Source organism: Panthera uncia (genome assembly GCF_023721935.1).
Source record: "Panthera uncia isolate 11264 chromosome A1 unlocalized genomic scaffold, Puncia_PCG_1.0 HiC_scaffold_17, whole genome shotgun sequence".
NCBI classification, from domain to species: Eukaryota; Metazoa; Chordata; class Mammalia; order Carnivora; family Felidae; genus Panthera; species Panthera uncia.
The window spans coordinates 38,755,970-38,782,106 of record NW_026057577.1 but is presented as its reverse complement, the minus strand read 5'-3'; the positions used below and the strand labels follow the sequence as shown (position 1 = coordinate 38,782,106).

The 26,137-nt window shown below is 40.9% G+C and overlaps 1 protein-coding gene across 1 annotated transcript in view; it reads right to left on the bottom strand.

Moving 5' to 3' along the window:
- STK32A (serine/threonine kinase 32A) overlaps positions 1-26,137 on the bottom strand; it is a 133,152-nt gene that overhangs the window by 88,177 nt on the left and 18,838 nt on the right. The window contains exons 3-4 of the mRNA XM_049649439.1: positions 11,765-11,820; positions 10,357-10,508 (exon numbers count right to left, since the gene is read on the bottom strand). Coding sequence (XP_049505396.1) covers positions 10,357-10,508; positions 11,765-11,820 — 208 coding nt within the window. The remainder of the gene's footprint in view (positions 1-10,356; positions 10,509-11,764; positions 11,821-26,137) is intronic.

Genomic DNA, 26,137 nt, shown 5'->3' with positions numbered 1-26,137 from the left:
ATTTAGAGAGAGACAGAGAGTGAGTAGAGAAGGGGCAGAGAGAGAGGGAGACAAAGAATCCAAAGCAGGCTCTAGGCTCTGAGCTGTCAACACAGAGACTGACTCGGGGCTGGAACCCATGAACCGTGAGATTGTGACCTGAGCTGAAGTCAGTCGCTTAGCCAACTGAGCCACCCAGGCGCGTTTAATATTTTAAAAAGACCTTAATTCTCTCTGAATTAGATTCAATGTAACCTGCTACAAATACCAGTACTTTTAAAATGCAAGTTGACAGGGGCGCCTGGGTGGCTCAGTCGGTTGAGTATTAGACTTCGGCTCAGGTCATGATCTCACGGTCTGTGAGTTCCAGCCCTGTGTCGGGCTCTGTGGTGACAGCTCAGAGCCTGAAGCCTGCTTTGGATTCTGTGTCTCCCTCTCTCTCTGCCCCTCCCCCACTTATGCTCTCTCTCTCTCTCTTTTTGTCAAAAATAAACATTAAAAAAATAAAATAAAATGCAAGTTCACAAGCTGATTATGAAATTTACATTGAATTACAAAGGGCCAACTCCAGTCAAGATAATCCAGAAGAATTATGTTACTGAATTCTACTTGTAGAAAGCTACAGTAATTAAGGTAGTGTGATAAATGTGTAAGTGTACACACTTAGTGTATTGATTAGTAGTAGTGTAGTGTATTGTAGTGATTAGTGTAGTGTATTGATTAGTAGATCAATAGAACAAAGTCTAGAAATCCGTACATATTTGGTGGCTTGACTAGCAACAAATGTGTTACTCCGGTGCAATAAGAAAAGGAGAAACTTTTCAGTGAATGGTGTTGGGTTAATTAGATTTCCTTATGGGGAAAAAGTGAATCTTGACCCTCGATGACAGATCTACATGTAAACGTTAAAACAGCAATGTTACTACGAAACAGGGTAGAATATTGTCACCTTGGTATAGGCAAAGATTTCCTAAACAGGACACAGAAGGCACAACTGATGAGGAAAAGATGGATAAACTATGTATACCACATTTAAATCCAAGCTTTTTGACTGTTAAAAAAATAATATCCTGGGGCGCCTGGGTGGCTCAGTTGGTTGAGCGTCCGACTTCAGCTCAGGTCATGATCTCGCGGTCTGTGACTTAGAGCCCCGCGTCAGGCTCTGTGCTGACAGATCAGAGCCTGGAGTCTGCTTTGGATTCTGTGTCTCCTGCTCTCTGCTCCTGCCCTGCTCGTGCTCTGTCTCTCTCTCTGTCTCAAAAATAAATAAACATTAAAATTAAAAAAAATAATAATATCCTTACAGAGTGAAAGGTAAGTCATAGATTGGACAAATAAATTATATTCAAAACTGGGCCATTGAGAAGAAAAGGCAACCAAGAGATGTACAAGACTCAAGCACTTTATAAAAGCGGCTTCCAAATGGCCAACAATCATATAAAAATGTGCCCAAAGTCCCAAGTCACCAGGGAAGTTCAAACTAAACCGCAACCAGATGACAGTACACATTTACTAGAACACTGTAGAGCAACTGACAATACCAAATATTGGTAGGGTTTTATAGCAACCTGAATTACCATATATTGCTGATGTGTGTATAAATTGGAACTTCTTTTGAAAACCATTTGCCAGCAGAACCCCCATGAATCCTAGGATCCAATGATTTAATTCTTAGGTTTACATCCCCAAATATATGTACTTTTGCTTACCAAAAAATACAAACAAGAATGTTAATAGCAGGACTATTTGTAAAAGTCTCAAACTGGAAACCACTCAAATATCCATCAGTAGTGAGATGGGTAAGTAAATTATGGGATATTCATACAATGGAGTATGATAGAGAAATCACAATACATTATTGCTACCCATGACGATGTGGATGAATCTGAAAACACAACACAACCACTTTACATCCCACCCTCCCCAAATAACATCACTCACTTCCTGTGTTCTCACCAAGCCACTCCCTCTGATCCTTTGTCCAATCATTTGGACTTGGCGGTTATCAAAGTCACAATATCTGTATCTTCCCAAGTTTGCAGTCTCCTTCCTTCCCAAGGTCTTTGTCTCCTTATTTCTGACCTCTCCACGGCACTTGAAATAGTGTGCACTCCTTCCTTTGTGAAACAGTCTCTAGATTCTAGGATGCCGTACTCGCCCTAGCTTCCAGGCTGTTCCTTCTCTGTCTGGTTGCCTGAGTCTTCTTTCTCCATCAGAACTATAAGGATGCTCTGGGTCTTTACTCCTTGGCCCTTTTCTTTTAGCTATTTAATTTCTCTCCACATATGCTCCCTTCAAGTCGTGGCTTAACTAGCATCTATAAGCCGATTTTCCCCATATTTGTGTTTTGTTGGACTTTTCCTTGGACTCTGGATGTCTCTTCTGAGCTTTGGACTTGCTGCCTGTTCCACAGCTCTACTTGGATGACTAAGAGGCAACTCAAAATTAACACAGCCAAAAGAGGTTTCTTGATTTTCACAATGAATCTGATTCTCCTCAGATCTCCCCATCTTAGTGGATGACACAATCATTCATCCAGTGGCTCAGGCCAACAATGTAGGAGTCATTATTTATTTTACTCTTTCTTTTAGCCAAGGATCAGGCATGTTTTCTGAGCAGGGCCAGTTGGACTCTCTCCCAGGGCTTTGAACCTTGAGTGGAGGACACAAGGTTAGAAAATTGGTTGGAGCTGATTCATCTCAGCTGAGACAGCCTTGAGAGCCTGTCTGTTGGTTCCTGCTGCCTAGATTCCCAGAACTGCCTTTGTCCCTCATTTTCTGGAGACGTCTGCTTCTTCAGCTTTATGTCTGAGGCTGTAGACTACTCCATGTCCTCCCTCAAGTAAAATTTCTTTTTACTTGAAATTTTCTAATAGCTTCTCGTGTTGTCTGCAATAAACGAATCCTCTGCAATATTGATGAGTAAATGAGTAAGTGAATGTCTGCATTATAAAGACTCAGTTTCCTGCCTTTTGGTCCACCACTCAGTCATTCAATGACCATGTCTGCAACCATTACTGTGTATAGGCCACACAATTAACACTGTTCTCTGCTAAGTTCCTCTTCAGGGACTGCTGTCCCTTGTTCTCCAATTAGCCACACTTGTCCGGGCCATACCCAAGGACACCTTTGTCCTGTGATAGCACTGGATAATACAGGGTAACCTCTCCTTTCTCAAGATCCTTAATCACATCCCTTCCTAAGATAACAAAGCTGGACACTAAGGAAAGAAGAGTTGATTTTAGCCAATGATAGACTATTGCAATTGGAATCCAATAGTGTGGACTAAACTCAACTCTGATGTGCACAGAAGTGACTGTGTTTGGAAGGGAGGATGAGGGCATGGATAAGGGGTAAGCCAGGACCTGGTAGTCAGTGGAGTAACAGTTACGAAGAGCCAGGAACAGGGTTGGTCCATGTGAAACCCATCTGGGTTTGTTAACCTGCACTTATCAAAGTTAGGCTCCTCCCCTCCCACGGAGGCTGGGAGACAGGGGAGCCATCTTCTGGTGCTGGATGGAGCAAACTAAATTCTTGTGGCAGCTTTGCATTTTCTCAGGCAGACACTTTAAGGGGAGCTAATGCCATCCTAGGGATACAGTCCTGAGCTGTTAGAAATGGTGTTAGTGTTTTGTTCACGTCTTTATAGACCAAGGTCGAGGCCTAGTCAAGAAGATGGTGCAGAAGAGCCTGGCTAGAATTTGGTCAAGAGGGAACTATTGTCACCAGGTAGACCCAATGTGATCAGAGGAGTCCTTTCAAGATGGACCTGACAGGCAGAGAGTCGCCATCAGAGAGAGTGTGGAAGATGCTACGTGGCTGGCTTTGAAGGTGGAGGAAGGTGCCTGGAACCAATGAATTCAGGCAGCCTCAAAAAGCAGGAAAAGGGAAGAAAACACTCTTTTCTAGACCTCCAGGAGGAATATAGCTCTGCAGACAGCTTCATGCTAGCCTAATGAGACTGATTTTGCATTTCTGACCTCCTCTCGAATTGTAAGATACTGAGTTTGTGGTTTTTAAGCTTTTTCATTTTCTTCTGAAATAGCTAAAATTCATTTACAGTGAAATGCACAGATATTAAGTATAGAATTTAATGAATATTTACAAATCTACACCCTGATCTAAGCAGCACCACAATAACGAGAACAGAATATTTTAACCACTCCCCAAGTTTCCCACATGTGACCTTCTTGTTAATCTCTGCAACCCATAGGTAATCATTGTTCTGATTAGTTTTGTTGTTTGTGAGCTTTCAGTGCAAGCAATGCAGGGCAAAAGAAAATAATGTCTTAATTATATTGTGAAAATAGCTTTAAGTCCATTTACTCCAATTCATGTTGTTTTAGTCACTAAGTTTATGGTAATTTGCTCCAGCAGCATTAGGAACCTAATACAGCAGTTATTTCTGCATAATGAAATATGGGTATTTATTATTTTATTTAGAATGTCTGTGTTCCCATATTTTATATAAAATATGTATTATATATATTTTTAATTAAAATTTTTTAATGTTTATTTGTTCTTTTTAAAAAATTTTTTTTAACGTTTTTATTTATTTTTGAGACAGAGAGAGACACAGCACGAACGGGGGAGGGGCAGAGAGAGAGGGAAACACAGAATCAGAAGCAGGCTCCAGGCTCTGAGCCATCAGCCCAGAGCCTGACGCGGGGCTCAAACTCGCGGACCGCAAGATCGTGACCCGAGCTGAAGTCGGACGCTTAACCGACTGAGCCACCCAGGCGCCCCTATGTTTATTTATTCTTGAGAGAGAAACCACGTGAGCAGGGGAGGGGGCAGAGAGGGAGGCAGAATCCAAAGCAGGTTCCAGGTTGTGAGCTGTCAGTGCAGAGCCCAACATGGGGCTTGAATTCTCGAACCACAAGATAATGACCTGAGCCGAAGTCGACGCTCAAGCAACTGAGCCACCCAGGCACCCTGTATTTTATATTTTTTAAAATTACTTAAATTTTTAAAACTTTAGAACAAATCCAAAGACTTTCTAATGCCCAGGCTAGCTCACACTCAGGTACACGTGTCTACTTAAATATCTTCTCTGGGGCACCTGGGTGGCTCAGTCAGTTGAGCGTCTGTCTGATCTGACTGTTGATCTCAGTTCAGGTCATGATCTCACAGTTCGTGAGTTTGGGCCCCACGTTGGGCCCCGTGCTGATAGTGTGGAGCCTGCTTGGGATTCTCTCTCTCTCTCTCTCTCTCTCTCTCTCTCTCTCTCTCTTTCTGCCCCTTCCAGCTTGCACTCTCTCTCAAAAACAAACAAACAAACAAACAAACAAACAAAAACAGAATCTTCTCTGGCTATAGGGCTTGAGGGAACATTGCATTTGGGGTGGGACCTCACAGAGTTTTTGTTTGAAGTCCTCATTTTTTTTTAAGTTTGTTTATTTATATTTGAGATACAGCATGCACACCCAAGTATGAGCAGGGGAGGGGAAGAGAGAGGAAGAGAGGGAGAGAGAGAATCCCAAGCAGGCTCTGCCCTGTCAGTGTAGCTGGGGCTTAAAGTGTGAGATCATGTGAGCCCCTTAAAGTGGGGCTTAAACTGTGAGATCATGACCTGAGCCCAAATCAAGAGTAGGACACTTAACCAAATGAGCCACCCAGGAGCCCCTGAGTCTACATTTATGAAGCACCCATTATGTGTGAAGTGTTTTATAGACATCTTCATAGCAGTACCTTCTGCCATGGCAATTGCTGTTGTTCCCAATTATGAGTGAGGAACCGAGCAAAATACATACTCTAAATGGGTCAGTTCACAGAGTTACCAAGTGGCAAAGCGAGGATTCAAACCCAAGTCCCTCTGACTTCAGGACCTGTGCAGAACCTGAGATGGCCCTGATTATATATTTGTAAGTGTGCAGGAACTGGCAGTGGCATCATGGGATAGGAGCAAGAATCAGAAGCCTGATTCCACCACTAAACTACATTCATTCATTCATTCATTCACCCATTTATTCATTCCACAGATATTTGTGGAACACTTACTCTGTGTGAGGCATTATCATAGGGGATGGGGAATGAAGCAGTGAGCAGAAATACACAAACCTACCTGCCTCATGGAGTTTGTATTCTTGTGGGATATGAAAGACACTCAACAAAATAAATTCCATTTCCTTCATATTTTGTAAGAGAGTCCTACAAGATGCCCACAGGTCATGGTATAGCGTAGCAGAAAGGGCTGGGTTTTCGAAGCCGAATTCCTGGGTTTGAGTCCTGGCTCTGCTAGTTTCTGGCTGTGTGACTCTGGGAAAATGACTCACCCTCTCTGAGCCTCAGTTTCTCTGGTGTAAGATGGGACTAATAATTGCTATGAGCCTAACTTGTTAGGATGAATAAATGAGACAATATAGGTAAAACTCTGAGTAGGAGAATGCCATTGACCCGGAAGCTCCTCTTGGTTCTGTGGCTCTGTAGGCTACCCTGAATTCTCCTAGTTTACGATTCTGTGAAGAAACACTGGTGCACAGTCATAAATAATGGAGGTTGGTTCCAGGGTGTCTGTTCATCTGGCTGTGTCCAGCTACTGACAGGACCCTTTTCACACTCCCGATACAGGTGGTCCTTTCTGCTCAAAACAGACTATCTTGTCTTCTAATTTCCTGAACCCACACGTGGGTCCCTTCTGTTCCCAAAGAACAAGAGACAAGGCTGAGGGGAGATTGGAGCCCCGAGGGACTGTGTGCAGCTGCAGGCTTAATCTCAATTAACAAAAGCCACCTGGGGGACAGGGCTCTGTCGGGCAGCACTGGGGCCCATTTGTTCGCAGGCTGTGGGTTGCCCGGCTTTGTTAGCGGCCCTCAGGGAGGGACTCGCAGGAAGATTTTCTTTGCTTTTCCTGGATGCCAGCCCCTCCAGGCTGCCTTTTCCTGTATAACATGGCCTACATCTGACGATTGTGTTCCTGAGCGGGGTCAGGTCCGTGGGGCTGGGAAGGTTGAATTTTAGTTCAAAATGTGTTTTCACCCTTAACTCTGCTGCCCCAGCCCAGGATACACACACACACACACACACACACACACACACACACACACACACACCTCTTCTACTTAGTCCTTCATGCACTTCTCACATTGACATATTTATGTGCCATGTGATTAATATCAGCCTTTCACAGTTACTGGGAATGTGGGGTCGATCAGGGGCTCTGTCCACGAGTACTCACCACTGCACCCTCACACTATGGATCTGTGTTACCATTAGGGTTGCCGAATTTGGTGAATAAAAATTCAAGATGCCCATTTAAAGTAGAAATTCAGAACATGAGTAATTTTCAGATAAAACAGGCACCGTGCAATATTTGGGACATAGACTAAAGATGACTGGTTATTTATCTGAACTTCAAATCTAAGTGTGCATCCTGTATTTCATCTGGCAAACTCTAATTATAACTTGTTTGTGCTGCTTGATAAATACACCCATGAATGAGGGAATGAACGGGGTTAATGCAAGATCAAAAGCAAAAAAACAAATATAGACATTTTATTGGCAAGAACATGTTAGACGTGGTTGTTTCAAGGTGATAGCACTACTGGAGAATTTTCATTTTTCTACGTGATTTTGCTCTCTTCTAGTTGACTACAATGTGCAAAGTTTTCACCTATCACATATGTATGTATTTATACCTCTACATACACACACACGCACGCACACACATATAGCCAACTTCTTAACATTAGTGTAAAGCCTGCTTAAAAGAAACAGCTTGTATTTTTCCTCAGCCTGAAAACCAGAATTTTCTGAACACATCCCAGAGGTTACAGGCACCTTGAGCATCCACGAGCAGATTACTGAAAGCAATACTGAGAGGCCTACATAGCTTATCAGTAAGATCGAGTACACGAGGGGTACGTAGGAATGAAAAAGTATTGCTGTTACATTATTAATCATACTGTGCTTTAGCCAATTTGCTCCTGAAGCTTTGGGGATGTAAAGATAAGTCTAGTTAAACCTAGGACACAAACTCGATTAAATTGCACATAATGGGGAATCTTTGGATATTTTTTTTCCCTTTGATTTGCAGCAGAAAGGTGGAAAACGAAACAAACATAAGCTCTTACAGAGAATGAGACTTGTCCCTCCCTGACCACACACAGCTTCCTGTGATGTTTTGAGGCTGGGCACCCTTGAAATTTGCATGTTGGATGACCACAGTGGCCTGGCGGTGGTGGGCATGTCACGAGTACTACACCTTAAGGGAGCAAGGATGGGGTGGGAGGACTCCCATTTGTGATGGGCCTACTCTGTGCTGGGAATAGCCCTTTGTCTCCTTTTGTCCATAAAAACAACCCCAGTTACACACATTAACCCTGTCTCATAATTGACTTAAAAATGATAAAGATTACTCCCAGGTCACACCTCCAGAAGCATTGCAAGGTATTTAATAGTTGGAGAAAGAGTCACTTACGTTGGCTATGCTGTACTTACCTAGGCAGAAAGCCTTTATTAGAAGAAATAAATATTCTTTCTGAATATTTTCATCTCAGGATTTGAAAGATTAAAACTTTTTCTTCCGCATTTTAAGGAAGCCCCCTCTAGGTTTCCAGTTCTGAAAGTGGTGGAATTAAGGTGGGGAGGGATTTCTTCTCTCCCCTATCTCTATTTTTTTAAGTTTATTTATTTATTTTGAGAGAGAGAGCGTGCATGCGTGTGAGCTGGGGAGGGGGCAGAGAGACAGAGAGAGAATGAGAGAGAATCCCCAGCAGGCTCTGTGTTGTGAGCCCAGAGACCAATGTGAGGCTTGATCCCACGAACCATGAAATCATGACCTGAGCTGAAATCAAGAGTTGAACATTCAACCAACTGAGCCACCCAGGCATCCCTCTCCTCTATCACTATTAATGGTACCTGATGTTCTGCAGAGATTCAGTGTGGGAAAAAGGGAAGACAAGGCTATACCCCATGTTATCCCCAAGCCAGCATGTGTGGAGATCAGAGTGTTTCCTGGAATGACACCATGTTAGTAAACAGCAAAATCTGTAAACTTTGCCCAGCTTCAAGTCTCCTAACACCCCTTATAAAAAAATTGGGAATAAACTGAAATCCATTTTGCCTACTCAGTGAGGAGAGACGGGCCTGAAAGGGAGAAATGCTAAGTATGTCCTTCTGAAGAGTTCCTGGTCTTAAAAGGAGAAAGTTAGTTGGCTGGACTTTGGAAGAAGGAAAATGTGACTTTGAACAAAGCAAGGATGTGAATTGAGAGCACCTCATCATTCTCAGGGAAGAGAGAGGGGGAGAAACAGGCAATCTGCTAATTGCTAAGGGTGGGGACGAAAGAGCTGTGTCCATGTGCCTCTGCGTGGCAGCGTTGTGAATAGGCCACTCTAAGCTACTGATTAAATCCACTGAGCGTGGGTCAAAATTCGACTCCACCACATCTGAGTACTGCATGAACTCAAGGGACCTATTTCCAATTCACACAAAACCATCTTCTTTGCAACTATGGTGTAGAGTCTTTGAGCAAATTGTATATCAAGTGAATTGTATCAATTAAAGATGGAGGGAGACAGGTTTTATTCCTCCAGAGAAATGTCCTTAAACACACAGTGACATTTCAATTATTCTCCCATTAGTATTCTCTGAATAAAGACTTTTTTTTTTTTTGCCTTTGCTAGTAGAAACTGCTTGGTATGCATATTTAAATAACTGCCACACTGAATTAGCTTTAAGAACAGTTTCTTAACATAATGGATGCATTAAAATGTAGAGAAAAGTAAGAGAGCCACATACAGACCTCCACGCATAAGAAAAGAGCAGGGAGTAAGAGACACTGCCAGATTCTAGCCATTTTCTGAGCCTTGGATTATGATCCTGGCTTTAGGATCACAGTTTAGCCACTGATCTAAGTTAGCTCTACCTCTGTTAAAAGCTATTTGGCAAGAATGGCAGTGCCTGTCCTGATTCTGCTCAGGAAGGATGCTCTAAGGAAACCATTTCTACTCCCAGTCATTGTAAAGAAAAAGTGGTTTTTGTCCAAGTTCTGAAGATCAACCTCACACCAGCCATTGATGACAGTTAGTAGCCACAGTCACTGCCCCACAATTAATGAGGGAAGAGTATCTAGTGAATGACAAGACATCTGAACTCATTCTTTGTCCCCTATTTAGCTACAGTGTTTTGAAAAGTATGCTATCCTCCAGGCCAAGGGGAACTGTGACAAATAAACCAAGCAGTATTTATTGGTGACAGTAAAACAACAATTTGTTTCATTATAGTGTCAAATAAGTCAAGGAGAACCAAAGCCCTCAAGGAAGAGCCTACCAAAGATTTTGCAAATGCACACCTAGAAATCAGGACGGGTTTCCAGAACAATGTTTGGGGTGAAGGTGGGAGTATCTCCATTGCAAGATCCCCTACAAACACTTACCACAAATTAACCAGGAAAGGATGCTCCAGACCCTGCATGATCTGGAGCTCCTTGAAGACATTTCTCACTTCGTTGCGTTCCACACACTTTTGTTTGTTCATGTATTTCATTGCGTACATCTTCTTGGTATCATTCTTCTGCACAATGCAGACCTAATGGTGCAAACCAGAATGAGAAGGTGGTCAGGGCGTTGACAGATCATGGCTGCAAGAGACAGAACAAGACCTGTTGGGTGGCATGGCCTGGAGGCCTTATCACTTGCAAATACTCTGATGCTCAAGTTGCCACTGAGCTCTGATTTCGGAGTAAAAAAATTCATTTTCTTCCCCTATGCCAGGTCAATTCTTGAATCTCTGTTTTCTCAAAGGAGTCTGCCTGTTTTTGGCTCTTGGGGTTTTGTTTAGACAGCATTTTGGAGAAAACAGCCGCTTCTTTGCCAGGAATCTGCCAACAGCAAATGACATCCGCACTCTGCTTTGAGTGACTTTAATGGGCATGGCTAAACTACCAAGCTGAACAATACTGTGTGAAGAATTTCTCTTTAACCATACTTGATATAACCTAAAAGGACTTAAAGCACTTGGAAAATAGGGAACACGATATCCATATTTTCAAAATTCTTTTAGAGGTTCTGTATGTCTGATAAAGTGGACAGCAGATGATTTTAGAATGCAAGCTCAATATTAATAAGAAATATTCTCAAAGTATGTCTCCACCAAGAAACTAATGATCAGGACTTGAATCTAGAACGTTCTTGCAAAAATAATTAGCTTGGTGGAGCGCCTGGGTGGGTCACAGAAGCATCTGACTTCAGCTCAGGTCATGATCTCATGGCGTGTGGGTTTGAGCCCCGTGTTGGGCTTTGTGCTGATGGACAGCTTAGAGCCTTGAGCCTGCTTCAGATTCTGTGTCTCCCTTTCTCTGTCCCTCCCCTGCTCACACCCTGTGTCTCTCTCTCATAAAAATTAAACATTAAAAAAAATTTTTTTAATTAGACTAGATCTATCTTTCATGGTATATTTTTGAGAATAAAAACATTGGATACCTGAGGAAAAAACAGAAACGGGACAGCTTCTTTTCCACATAAGATTTAACTCTTACATTGAGAAGATAACTATTACTGAAGATACTGATACAGTTGGTCACTAAGTCCAAAAGTTTACTGTCCTCCTTATCGTGGAGAGAAAGTCTTAAAATCTAGTGAGAGTCAATGGGCATGACGATGAAATAATTCTAAGAACAACTGGTGTTCATTATATCACACACCTCAAACTGTAGTGACAATTTTATAACAACCTCTCTGAATTATCGTTCCTCAGGGTCCCCGTCACTAGATAATCTGAATATTCTCAGACTCTGTTCCCTGAGGTATATAACCCTGCCAGTGGTTAATCATTATGGTTCTCACCTTTCCAAAACTGCCTTTCCCAATGGCTCGCAAAATTTCAAAGTGGTCAAAGTTGACTGTAAAACAAAAAGAAGAACAATGTGAGGGATTATTAGTTAGTTGCTTTTTGATCACTAATAAATAATAAAGATTTGGTGAAATTGAAGTATCTTGTTTCAACCAGCATTCCAGATGATCTTAAAATGCCCATTCACTCAATAAATATTTCTTAAACAAGTATTATTTATTAATCACAGTGCTTAGTACTGGGGGATATAGTAATGGCAAAGTAAAAATCAAATCTCTACCTTTATGGAGACTGTAGTCTAGTAAGGACTCCATAGAGAGAGAAATGCTCATAGCCTAAATAGTCATAAATTAATGGACAATTAAAACTCCCCCTGAACGTTAAGGAGAGGCATGGTGGAGCTCTAAGAGCATGTAACAGTGGATTTCACATAGCGGGTAAGGTCAGGAGGAACACCGCTGAACACTGACGATTACGGAGAGATCTGGTCCTTTATGAAGGTGGCTCTCCTCAGCATCCACATTGTAAAAATCCTTTTGCCTATTTTCTCATAACAATCACTCTGTTGTACCTAAATGATTTCTTTTTTGCCAAGAAGGATACTATTATGAGTTTATAGAATGAGCCAATTCCCAAGGCACAAATATCTTAACAGATTCCCAAGAATATGTGTGCAGGGTTTCACTGAATGGTGCTTTGAAGTTGCCATTTGAGCTTCTAGAAGTCAGAAGCAGATGTTTGTTTACATGTAGTGTGGTCTCTTGGTCAGTGCTCATGAAATTCTCAGTGATAAGAACAGCAAAGTACAGGTTCTCTCAGAAAAGTGACAACATTTGGTTCCCTGACCTGTCGATCTTCAGGAAATGTTCCACTATGTTTCATGGTTTTTGAAATAACGATTTAGAGGAGTAAAATTCCAAATGAGGGATTTTAAGAGTTTATTCAGAGAAGATTGCAAAACTCTAGAAGTTACCACTCTTCTCTTTAAAAAGACTATTTTGTCTGTTTTTCCAAGAATAATTACATTAGCTACTCCTGAAGGAAAAAAATATGGGTAAGGGGAACTCTTAAGGTCTTACCAAGCTTTCTGAGGGTTGAAATGTTTGAATGTGACTTAATCATTTCTTCTCCTGAACTCCCAAATCACTTTATTTCTACTGTACAACCCATTCAATCATGTGAGGCAGCATGTAACCTTGAATCAAGCAAATAACCTTGAATTCAAACACAAAATAACAATGTCATTTGTAGGAAGGGACTGAATTCTATTTTCTCAGCTATTGAAATGAGACTGATCCTCTTAGACAAGAAAAACATACTTTCTACCCAGAAAGTGTTAATAAAGTTGTTTACTTAAAGCTAGTCAAGTGAATGGCTTAATTTCCAAAATTCCTGTAGTTTGAATTTCTTTCATCCACTAGATTATAAACTCTATGAGAGCAGAGATGGTAGGTCCTTTTGTCCATCCTGGTTTCCTAGCAACTCAGAAAATTCCTGGCTTGAGGTAGTTGGAAGCCAAACTCTTTGCACTTCCCACAAAGCCTTGCAAGGTGATGTGCACATGGTTGGTTCTCAGCAAAAAAATCCAACGAAGTTGTAAAGGCACACAAGAACCTCAAAACAATTGCTTCTTGTAAATAGAAGCAGCATGAGCATGAGGGTCTTCCAAGGAAGGGGTTCTTAATGGGGTCAAGCCCCATTAATGAGTTATGAAATAAATTTAGTCGTAATGAAAAGCATCCAAAATTTAAACAAAATAGAATAGGTTAGAAATGTCTCCGATGCAGCAAGAGTAGTGTTGCTTTAGGGGCACCTGGGTGGCTCAGCCGTTTAAGCATCCAGCTTTGGCTCAGGTCATGATCTCACAGTTCGTGAGTTTGAGCCCCACATCTTAATCCCCATCACCTATTTCACGCATTCACAACCTCCCTTCTGGTAACCATGAGTTTGTTCTCTATAGTTAAGAGTCTGTTTCTTGGTTTGTTTCTCTCTCTTTTTTTTTCCCCTCTGTTCATTTGTTTTGTTTCTTAAATTCCACATATGAGTGAAATCATATGGTATTTATCTTTTTCTGACTTATTTTACTTAGCATCATGCTCTCTAGCCCCATCCACATCGTTGCAAATGGCAAGATTTCAGTCCTTTTTATGGCTGAATAATATTCTAATACACACACACACACACACACACATATACATACACACACACCACATCTTCTTTATCCATTCATCTATCAATGGGCACTTGAGTTGCTTCCATAATTTAGGGATTGGAAATAATGCTGCAATAAACATAGGGGTGCGTGTATCCCTTTGAATTAGTGTTTTCATATTCTTTCACCTCTTTGGTTAATTTTTTTTCTTAGTATTTTGTTATTTTTGTTACAATTGTAGTGGGATTGTTGTTTCTTTTTCATATCTCTTTCTGCTGCTTCATTATTAGTGTACAGAAATGCAATGGATTTCTGTACATTGATTTTTGCATCCTGCGATCTTACTGAATTCATTTATCATTTCCAGTAGATTTTTTGGTGGAACCTTTAGGGTTTTCTCTATATAGATAACATCATGTCATCTGCAAATAGTCCAAGTTTTACTTCCTTATTTTGGATGCCTTTTATTTCTCATTCTTTTTTGATTGCTGTGGCTAGGACTTCCAGTTCTACGTTGAATAAAAGTGGTGAGGGTGGACATCTGTGTTTTGTTCCTGACCTTCGAGGATAAGCTCTCGGTTTTTCCCCATTGAGGACGATATTTGCTGTGGGTTTATCATAGAAGGCCTTGATTATGTTCAGGTATGTTCCCTGTAAACCTAATTTGTTGAGCGTGTTTTCATGAATGGATGTTGTGCTTGGTCAAATGTTTTTTTCTGCATCTGTTGAAATGACCATATGGATTTTATTCTTTCTCTTACGGATGTGATATATCACATTGATTTGTGAATATTGAACCCCCTTCGTATCCAGGTATTAAACCCTACTTGATTGTGGTGAATGGTTTTCTTAAAGACATTGTTGGATTTAGTTTGCTAATATTTTGTCGAACACATTACATCGGTGTTCATCAGTGATACTGGCCTGTAGTTCTTTTTTGTTGTGTTTTTATCTGGCTTTGGAATCAGGGTAATGCTCCAACTCACTTACTGCCCCTTCTTGAATGTCCAGCAATAGGAGGGAAGCTGATTGAAAAGGCAGTGAGACCTCATAAATTCAGGCAAAATGAGAAAGAGATGAAGTCAAAATTATGGATTATTTTGTCAACAGAAACCCATTTGTATTACAGGCATATAGGATGTGCCACAGGGACTGGGTATCAAGTACCACATCCACTGTATGCTTAAACCTTTGATCACCGTGTATAGTATCAACCAGCAGATTATTTATGACCACAGGACAAAATAGGCCTACAGCCCCCTTTTGTATTGCCTACGAGCTAAGATTGGTTTTATATTTTTAAAGGATGATAAAAAAAAAACAATAAAGAATATGCAACCACATAAAAATCTGTAACATTTACTAGATAGCCCTTTACAGAAAAGCGTGCCAGCCCCTGAGATGAAGAATATGGTCTCTGGAAATGGACTGCCTGCATTCAAATCCTACCTCCTACGTTTCATAGTTGTATAATCTTGGCGGTTTACTTCTGTGTTCTGTTTCTTCATCTGTGAAATGGGTATGAAAATAATGTGCGTCTCATCGGGTTTAGAGGAAGATGAAATGAGTTCCCATACACAAAGTACTTAGACTATCAACTTGAGTTAATCACTTTGAGTAGTATTTCTACTACTACTTTTTAGGGGCGAGCATAATTCAGACTCCCAACCAACGCTACCTTACGTTGCTGTCATAGCACATGGATATTATGAGTCAGCATGAAAAAACTGGCAATTGTCAGTGTCATTTCTACATATTTTGGGTTTTTGTAGTCAGTGGTGTGGTATTCCTGCAGTGTTTCCTCAGTTTCCACAGTTAACCTTTGCTGTCATGTTGTTATGTGTTGTCCTTGTATCACGTTCTACAACTTTGTTCTTGATTCATGAAGGAGATCTCATGCCAAGAAGACAGAGAGGTGCTCTAGGGGTACTTTTAGACCCTGGGTCTCTGTGGGGCCTTGAAGGCAGCCGTTGGGTGTGGAGAGAGGCAGAGCCTGGTTCTCACTTCACTCACAGACCTGGCCTATGGGATGTGGCCTGTGGAAGAACAGACAGGCAGAAGAGCTGGAACCTTCAATACCTTTCTTATCTGCTTCTGAGTTGTGTGTTCACACATGAATGCTCACCCTGGTCTTAGCAAACATCATGCCAGTGCAGTGTCCTTGATGTTGTCTGGAGGGGTGTCACATTAACCGATGGAGTTGAATGGGCCCTCATGTTATGATATCACTTCAAATAGTTTTAAAAATACCAAGTATCGTAAAAAGGCTCATTCTCGAGTTTTTCTCTGGGGTAGGTGCACATACTCCACAAGTCAACCAGACACAGAAATTCTCTATGCATGAGGGATCTGTTTATGTATGGCTTGGTATGCATGTCATTTTTATGTCTCATTTTAGCCTCACAGAGACCTTTCAGCCTACAGAGCTAGAGATGCTTCGGCTCAGAGAGATTAAATACCTTGCAATTGTTGTAACTAGTGTAGTGACTAATGATCCTGGGATTAGGTTCTCAAGACAGAAAGTAGGATGGAACCTTGTTTAGCCAAAACTACACACAGAGCACCTGTGTGGCTCAGTTGGTTAAGTGTCGGACTCTTGATTTCAGCTTGGGTCATGATCTCATGAGTTTGTGAGTTTGAGATCCACATTGGGCTCTGTGCTGACAGTGTGGAGCCTGCTTGGGATTCTCTCTCTCCCTCTTTCTCTGCCCCTCCCCTGCTCCCACTCTTTCTCTTTCTCAAAATATAAATAAACTTAAAAAAAAACTACACATGAAAATCCTCTAGAAAGGTATCACTTTAAAAACCAAGGGAGTCTTTCAAAAAGTCCAACACAGTTTTGTTTCTCTTGTGTGAGCACTGAATGAAGTTGATGAATTGCCTTTAGGGGCTCTTGTATGGAAAACATTTAAACACTAAAATCATGCTCCGTTCATTGGCAGACTCACACTTCCTAAAGTCACGTAGAAAGTAAGACCAGTTGAGGGGACAGCTGGTTGACTGTTGTCACGAAGCCACACCCGATGGTTGAGTGCAGGAGTGGGCAGAATCGACCACCTGAGTCTGCCCAGTGGCTGTCACATACACTATGTAGATGCCTTTCTGATCCTGGACCTGGGCTCTCGGCCACTATTTCTATAGTTATCTTGTGTTGTTGCTATTACTGTGGCTCGACCCATCCAGAGGCAGAGTCGGGGGAGCAAGGTGAGATTTCTTTGTCTCTGCTTTTAGGATCACGTGGGTCAAGTCAGCTTGCCCCAAATCTTCCCCTAAATATAAGGGGAAACTCTGCTCACTGCAGAGTCCAGTGCCTGATGCTTTTTCTTTTCTTTGTTCTACTTCTCTTACCATTCCCCAGCCTCAACATTCTGTGCAGTAAACAGTGTTGAAGCAAAGCAAAGGGGAAGCTCTTTTTGGAGTTTGTTATACAGGCCTGACACTGGGAATTTGGGAGAATAGAAGGTAAAGCAGAAACCCCTCCTTTTTTTTTTTTTTCTAATTTAGGTAAAACTATTTGGAAACTTTTTTACTTTTGCCATTAAAAAAGTGTTTACAGCCTAAGTAAACACCAAATCATGAACATATGTACAACTATTGAGAACTGCACTTGTTGGTGTTTATGTAGATCTTTCTATTGATGAGGGAACAAGGACACCAGCTATGGGTTCCCATCTGTAAAATGGTCCTAATTACACTTGACTCACAGGTGGTTTTGGAGATGAGCTGCTATAAACCATAAATTTAATGTCCAGCTCCCTGAAAACTAAAAATTACAAATGATAAAGTACAATTTTTCAAAGAAAATTGAGACTTCTTATTCTGAATTTTTAGTTGCATTCCCAGAAGGCAGCCTCTTTTAACGAATTCAATGTATCCTTTAAGAGAGTTTTTCTTCATATATGTGTTCCCTTTTGACAGCTATAGCAACATACTATCATTCCTATAGGAGCATAGATTATAAGCTCTTTCTGTATAATTATATTCTTTCTGTTCATTCATCCATCACACAGAGATCTATATCTAACTATTTTAAACAGCTCTTTTGTATGACATTGTGTAGAATGTCCCATAAAATATTTAGCCTTTTGATGGCAATTCAAAGATGGTTTAATTCTCAGCTGTTACCTACAATACTACCGCAAACATCCTTGGTCAGCTTTTGAGCGAAGGTTTGTAAGCTTGCTTCATGAAAGCATAAATGGTGTAACAAAGAGTATGTGAATTTTCCAATTTAATAGACACTGTAAACTGGCCCTTCAAAGCTGTTGCACCATAATATGTAAGAATGCCATTCTGTCCACTGCCTCCCAGTGCCATCACACCCACAGTCTTTGACCTGATGAGTGAAAGGAAGCTGAATTATTGATCGACTTTATGTTTCTTTAATGATCAGGAAAGCCCTGTATCTTTGTATTTTTTCAGAGGACTATTCATAGATTTTTGCCAATTTTTAATAAGTCATTAGTCTTTTTGCTTTGCAAGTATGCTTAAAATGTTACATAAAGTATCTCATTAGCAAATGGAGGTAGTCAAAGGCTCATGTCTACCCTTTTAAGACAGTCCCAGCAAAGTGGGAAAGAAGTTAAAGTCTCTTCTCCAGAAGCTATAGTTTTGTTAGCAGGTCAAACTGACAAATCTCAATTGAGCATCTGTGTGCCCAGGGCTCCGCTAAGCCCTCAGAAAAACAAAAGGAACTTGAGAGTAAGTCACAGTCTCAGGAAACAGAGTATGGCTCGCTCAGCAGCATTCATGAAAACACAAAACCTGTGTAATCAAACACCCCTTGCCTCATTTGTAATTTATCTTACTATAGTATCTTTGAAAAAAATTTTTTAATGTTTATTTATTTCTAGAAAGAGACAGAGCATGAGTGGGATAGAGGCAGAGAGAGAGGGAGACAGAATCAGAAGCAGGCTCCAGGCTTTGAGCTGTCAGCACAGAGCCTGATGTGGGGCTTGATCCCACAAACTGCAGGATCGTGACCTGAGCTGAAGTCAGATGCCCAACCGACTGAGCCACCCAGGCGTCCCCTTCTATGGTATCTTTGGAACTCAGTCTTTGATCTTTCTGGAATTAGATGGGTATAAATAAATAAATATATAGGCAAATAGGTAGACAAATGAAAGCAATCCAGTGTTGATGTTTGGTGTAGAAAGAGACTCTGTGGACCTTGAGAGAGGGAGAGAATATTGTGGCAGTTTTGCTGCTTGGTTTTTAATGGATACTTTAATCAAAGGTTTAAAAAAAATAATGTGATGGGGCCCCTGGGTAGCTCAGTTGGTTAGGTGTCTGACTCTTGATTTCGGCTTAGGTCATGATCTCATGATTTGTGGGATCAAGCCCCTTCCTGGGATTCTCTCTCTGCCTCTCCCTCTACCCCTGCCCTTGCTCATGCTCTGTGTTTCTCAAAATAAAGAAGTAAACAGTTAAAAAAAATGATTGGAGTCAGAACTGCACTGGAATCTAGCTCTACCACTTACAGGATGAATGGAATTAGGACATTTACCTGACATTTCTGAACTTCAATTTTTTGTTCACAGATTATTTTGTATTTTTAAAATTTTTTTTCAAGTTTATTTATTTCTTTTGAGAGAGAGAGTGAGTGCAAGTGGGAAGGGGCAAAGAGAGAGAGGAAGAGAGAATCCCAAACAGGACCTGCACCACCAGCACAGAGCCCTCAAACTCATGATCCATGATGAGATCCTGACCTGAACCAAAGTTGGACGCTTAACCGACTGAGCCACCCAGGTGCCCCAAGAAGATTATTTAAAAACATTTTTTTTTTACATTTTTTAATTTTTGAGAGAGAGAGAAAGAGAGTGTGAGTGGCGTAGGGGCAGAGAGAGAGAGGGAGACACAGAATCCAAAGCAGGCTCTAGGCTCCGAGCTGTCAGCACAGGGCCCGATGCGGGGCTCAAACCCACGAACTGTGAGATCATGACCTGAGCCGAAGTTGGACCCTCAACCGACTGAGCCACCCAGGTACCCTGAAGAAGATTATGTTTTATAGAAAGTGAATATGCTTTTGGTATCAAAAAATATAGGATTAAGTAGACAGAAGTAAGTGGAAAGAAGAAAAACAATTTAAAGATAACCTTGATTGATATTTTGATTCATTTTTCTATCTTTTGAGAACGTTTACTTTTATCAAAGTTAGGTATCTCTATATTCTTTTTCTACACAGTTTGAACAGTCCCACAGTCTAAAGGTTTATTATAAAACATGGGTTATATTCTATTTTTTTTAACGTTTATTTCTGAGAGAGAGAGAGAGACAGAGAGAGAGAGAGAGAGAGAGAGAGAGAGAGAGAGAGAGACAGCATGAGCAGGGAAAGGGGCAGAGAGAGAGGGAGAGAGAGAGCAGAGTCGTGCTTAGTGCAGAGCCCAGCACAGGGTTCCATCCTACCACCCTGGTATCATGACCTGGGCCAAAAATCAAGAGTCAGACGCCTGACTCGCTGAGCCACTCAGGTGACCCTAAAACACTGATTTTAGTCCTATGACACCCTTGTCTCACTCTCTAATTTCTCCTGGCCAAGAAGCTAACACTCACACCTCTTGTAGCTAATAAATTTGTTAGTTCCTACCATATATTCTAAATAGTATGATTTTTTGTCTTTTCAGTTTTAGCCATTACTTATTAAATATCCAAGATTTAGCTCACTTTTCTACTCTTAGGGTCTCATCCCAACATGAGCCCATCTTTCCAATGTAGCTGTATTTGATAGAATAATTTCAATTAAATCAGCATTCAGTATTCCATTATTATGAGTCTGGCAATGGTGTAGGTCCTTGCATCATAGAGTAAACTATGATTAGTTTTCCTTTCTTGTACAATTTTTATGTTCACTGCAGTTAATAACAGTCTTGTGTATACATGTGCTCAATTTCCTGTATCCTTTTTCCTAATTCAATTTCGAACTCTTCTCTAATTGTCTTAAATTCCCCTTCCTGAAAATGTCCCTCCCAGAGTCCTCTGGCCCAATTGCTTCTGGATCTTTTTTGCTTTATACCTTCCACCCTGGATTCCCCTTGACCATCACCCAGGGATGGATTTGATTCACTCCTTTTTAGTGATGATTCCCTGCTTCTTTCCTGCACTGTCTTCCTTGTTTTACTTCTTTGTGTTTGTGGAATACATCCCCCAATAGCTTTGTAAGAAAGATTGCAGGGAGGTTAATTTTTGAAGACTAGAATACATGAAAACTATTTTTATTCTGCTTATACTCAATTGAGAGTTCGACTGAGCATTGAATTCTAGGTTGGAAATTATCCTCCTTTAGAATTTTGAAGGCATTGCTCTCCTTAATTTCTAGCTTTATGTGTCACTGCTGAAAAGTCTAAAGTTATTTTGATGCCTGATCCTTTGATGCAACAGTTTTCTTTCTGGAAACTTACAGGATTGTATATTCGTGTTGAATGTTTTGAAAGTTCATGATGATACAGCTTTTTTTTTATTCATTGTGCTGGGTATTGAATTGGCTCATTCATTCTTGACACATGTGTCCTTAAATTTGGGGCTTTTCTTTTTTTTTAAATTAACTAGGATGGTATCCTCCCTTCTTTCCCTCTTTTTGAACCTTCTATTATTTAGAAACTAGAACTCCTAGACTGGCCTTTAAATTTTCTTTTGTTTACCCTGCTTTTTTCTAGCTCTGTCTGTTGACTCATTCTGGAAAATTTCCTTAAATTTATCTTCTAAGCCTCCTTTGAATCTCTCCACTCATGCTGTAAATTTTTTTCCCCTAAAGCTAGTTTTTGCTCTCTGAATGTTGCTTCTTTGGTATCCTATTTTTTTCTATTAAAAAAATAGTTGTTATATTTTAACATCTCTCTGACACTTTTCCTTAAGTTGGGTTTTTATCTCTCCTATTAGAAGTCTTTCCCATGTGTTTGAAAACCCTTGGTTATCTGCTCGTATTTAAGTGTGGAGACCTAAACTCCTGTCTGGAAATGCTGAGCATGTGAGTGGGTCTTGTCAACAGTAAGCTTCACTCTAGAGAGCTCTGGCTAGGATGCTGAGTTAAAAAACCCCTACGTTGATAACTGTAGATCTTCTTTCTTAGGTTGGCCAAAATCTCCAGGCGGGGCGGGGGAGGGACAAAAATCCTCTATTATCCTCTTGTCTGGAAGGTGAGCCCCCAGCTGCCAGTGTTATCAGAGCCAATGCTGAGGGCCTGAGCACGCAGTATGTGGTCATGTACCTGCCTGTTCCCTCCATTTTCCACAAGGCACCCCTGCCCTGGGTATTCTGGGTCTCCCCAGTTAGGAGACCCTCTTCCCCAGAGGATAAACCACAGTGTGGCATGGAGAGAACTAGTATTTTTCTTTTTCTTTTTCTTTTGACAAAGTGGTAGAAGGGACAGGATTGATTTTTATACAGCTATCCAAACATCTTCCTTATTTTAGTCTTCCTGCTTCACCTGTCCTTCCAGAGGCACACAGCACTTCCGGTTCTTGGGGGATGGAAGGAATGTGCTTGACTCATCATCTTACCCTGGAAGCCTTGCTTGTGTTTGTTTCTCATCCATAAAGTAGATTTAATGACACCTACCACACAGGGCTATCATGGAGATTAAATGAGATAATGTATACTGGGAATATATCAAGACTATAGTAGGTACTCAATAAACAAGAGCACTCATCCCTTCCCCCACCCCCCCTCCAAAAAAAAGAACTTAACATTAGCAGCCAGAGACAGCCATCTCTCCTTACCACTTACTGGCTTGGTGACTTTGGCTAGTGTTTTTTTTAAAACCATTTTTAGACTCGTATTCTTATCCAAATAAGGGGATGATGATTGCTTTCTCACACACATCTCAAAATTACTTTGCGAGTCAACTTACAAGAGAATAAGCAAGTACTGTGCAAATGCCAAACATGGTCCTTGGGCTTTGGAGGCAGACAGAGCAGGATGAGGATTCAGCTTTGCCTCTTCCTAGATATGTGAACATGGGCAGGTTTTCTAACCTTGCTGAGTTTCACTTCTCTGCTCTGCACATCATGGTGGTGATACTTTGCCCTCAATCTGTGATAAGCTAAGACAAGTACCACACTGGGAAAGCACTCAAGCGCTGGTCTCTCTAACCCACCTGGCAGTTGCCTGTCTCTCTGACTTTGCTCTAAGTTTCCTGTACTCAAAGTTCCCTATGAACCTTCTACCCCAAGAGCATTATGAGTTGCTGAATATGAAAGTAACCACATTCTTAGATGTGAGGGGATGGCATGGGCTCCTTTGGTGAATACATGGACCCTTTCCCAGGAAAGAAAATAATGCAGATATACAAACTAATCTTGGTATAAATTACAGGGTTCCTCAGAATGCTATTTGTGGATCCCATGTTAACAGATCTCTTTAAAATTAAAGAGTTTATCATATTGTAAACCAGAATCCTAAGATAAAACGCTACCTAGAAACCCCCGTCACAAATCTAATGATAATCTGCTAGCACTTTCCAACGCTTAGTATATGAAGCAATATAGACATTTTACATGCCTTCTTTCATATAATCCTTATGAGCCCCAAAACGCAAATAAAACACTGAGACTTCAGGAGAGTAGGTAACTTGCTCAGGCTCATAGAGCTAGTGACAAATCACGGTTATTGGTTAGAAATTGAGGAATCCCAAAATGATAGATTGAAGTTATTACCTTAGTACCTCAGAATGTGACCTTATTTGAGAATGCTGTTGTTGTAAATATAATTGATTAAGTTAAGATGAGGTTATATGGAATTCAGTAAGGATTCAGTGGGCCCTTAATCCAATATGACTGGTGTCCTTGTAAGAAGAGAGAAGTTTGTACAGAGACAGAGAGATCACATGAGGTAGAGATTGGAGTGATGCTACCGGAAACATGAACTAGACAGGAAGTATGCTCCCCTGGACAATTCAGTGGGCCGTGGCCCTGCCAGTACCTTGACTTAAGACTTCTAGCATCTAGAACTGTGGGGATGTCTTCTGTTTGTAGCACTTGTTACAGTAGTCCTGGAAACTAGTAATGGGAAACTAATTTGGAGCTTCTGACTCCAAAATCGAAGCTCGTTAACACTAGACAGCGGCACGTGCTTTCCATGTGCATCTCAAAACACAGGAAGAGAAAATGTGATGACATGTTAAGACCGGATAAAGACTGGCTAATTCTAACTCCAATTACGTGTTCCAAGAACATGATGAATAGATGGAAGTGTGCTCTGACTATTCAAGAAGTAAATTTGAGAAGTTTGTTGAGTAGAGCCGGAGAACAGTTGTTGAGATCCTTGAAGAGAGAGTTCTGTAATGCCCTGGGGGCTCCCTGGTGCCAAGCTTGGTAACCAGAATGGGGAGACTAAGAGGAAATAATTCTGCTGCACATTATTTCTATCCTGAACACAATCTGATGACTATTGAAATTGCCTGTTGTCAGCACATTTTGAACAAAAATTAAATGATCCTGGTCTTTTTTTTTTTTAATCTTTTAAATTATTTATTTTTTTATTTTTTATTTTGAGAGATAGAGTGTGTGAGCAAGAGAGGGGCAGAGAGAGAGAGAGAGAGAGAGAGAGAGAGAGAGAATCCCAAGTAGGCTTCACACTGATAGTGCAGAGCCCAACACGGGGCTCGAACTCATGAACCATGAGATCATGACCTGAGCGGAAATCAAGGGTTGTACACTAAACCGACTGAGCCACCCAGGTGCCCCAAATGATCCTGGTCTTTAAAACCACCCACTCCTTCAGTATGGATAAGCAAAAGCTCTGCCATGTCCAGCAGTGATGTATGGGTTAAGGACACAGGCTCATAGTTGTGAGATGACTACAGGGCTCCTTCTCAAAAGTATTCTGAAGAGAACAGAAGGCTCATTCTCTACCATCATGTAAGGGTGAATGCAGCCGCGTGTGGTAGATACCTGTAATGGTTGAACTCAAAGAGTTATCTCTGAGCCAATCCACTCCTAGATATATACACCAAAGAACTGAAAGTAGGGACTTATACACCAGTGTTCTTGCAGCATTATCCACAGTAACCCAGAGGTGGAAATAACCTAAGTGCGCATCAACAGAAAAATGGATAAGCAAAATGCGGTATACATGTACCATGGAATACAGCCACAAAAAGTGACAGATGATGTTCTAACACATGCTACAAGACAGATGAAGACCTTATGCTAAGTGAAATGAGCCAGGTTCAAAATGACAAATATTGCATGAGAGGGAGGGGGCATGGTGGGAATTACTGTTTGATGGGTATAGACTTTCCATTTGGGATAATTTAAAAAATTCTGTGATAGCGGTGATGGCTGCACATACTGTGAATGTACTTAATGCCACCAAATTCTATACTTAAAAATGTTTAGAATGACAAATTTTATGTAACATATATTTTTCCACAGTTAAAAAATGCTAATGGGCACCTGGGTGGCTCAGTTGGTTGGGTATCCAACTCCTGATTTTGGCTCAGGTCATGATCTCACACTCATGAGACTGAGCTCCACTTCTGGCTCTGCACCCTACCACAGGGTAGGCCTACCCCTCTGTGGTAGGGTGCAGAGCCTGCCTGGGATTCTCTCTCTCCCTCTCTCTCTGCCTCTCCTTTGCTCATGCGCTCTCTCTCTCTCTCTCTCTCTCAAAAAAAAAAAAAAAAAAAGATGAATAAACCTAAAAAAATGTTTTAAAAAGTCAGCTTTCAGCAAATGGTGCAGAATCTTCCACACTTCATTCAAGTGGCTATTTATTTATTACATAATATTCATACTTAATGTTAATACTGTCTAAACAGAACAAAACTGGTTACCGTATTATTTTATATAATAATGACTTAATACTCCAAAATAAGGAATATGTATCTTTATTCCTACCACCCAAATAATTTTCAGGATTAAAAAATTATTCAACATGACATGGAGGGCCTGGGTGGCTCAGTAGTTTAAGCGTCTGGCTTCAGCTCAGGTCATGATCTGACAGTCTGTGAGTTCAAGCCCTGTGTTGGGCTCTGTGCTGACAGCTCAGAGCCTGGAGCCTGCTTCGAATTCTGTGTCTCCCTCTCTCTGCCCCTCTCCTGCTCATGTTCTCTCTTTCTCTCTCAAAAATAAACATTAAAAAAATTTTTTTTAATTATTCAGCATCACAAAAAAAGCTACTGAACTCTAAGAGAATTCCTTTCTATGTTAGTACTTCACTATATTTAAAACTGTACATTTAAATAAATTATAATATGCCCATGTTGTAGGATTTCATG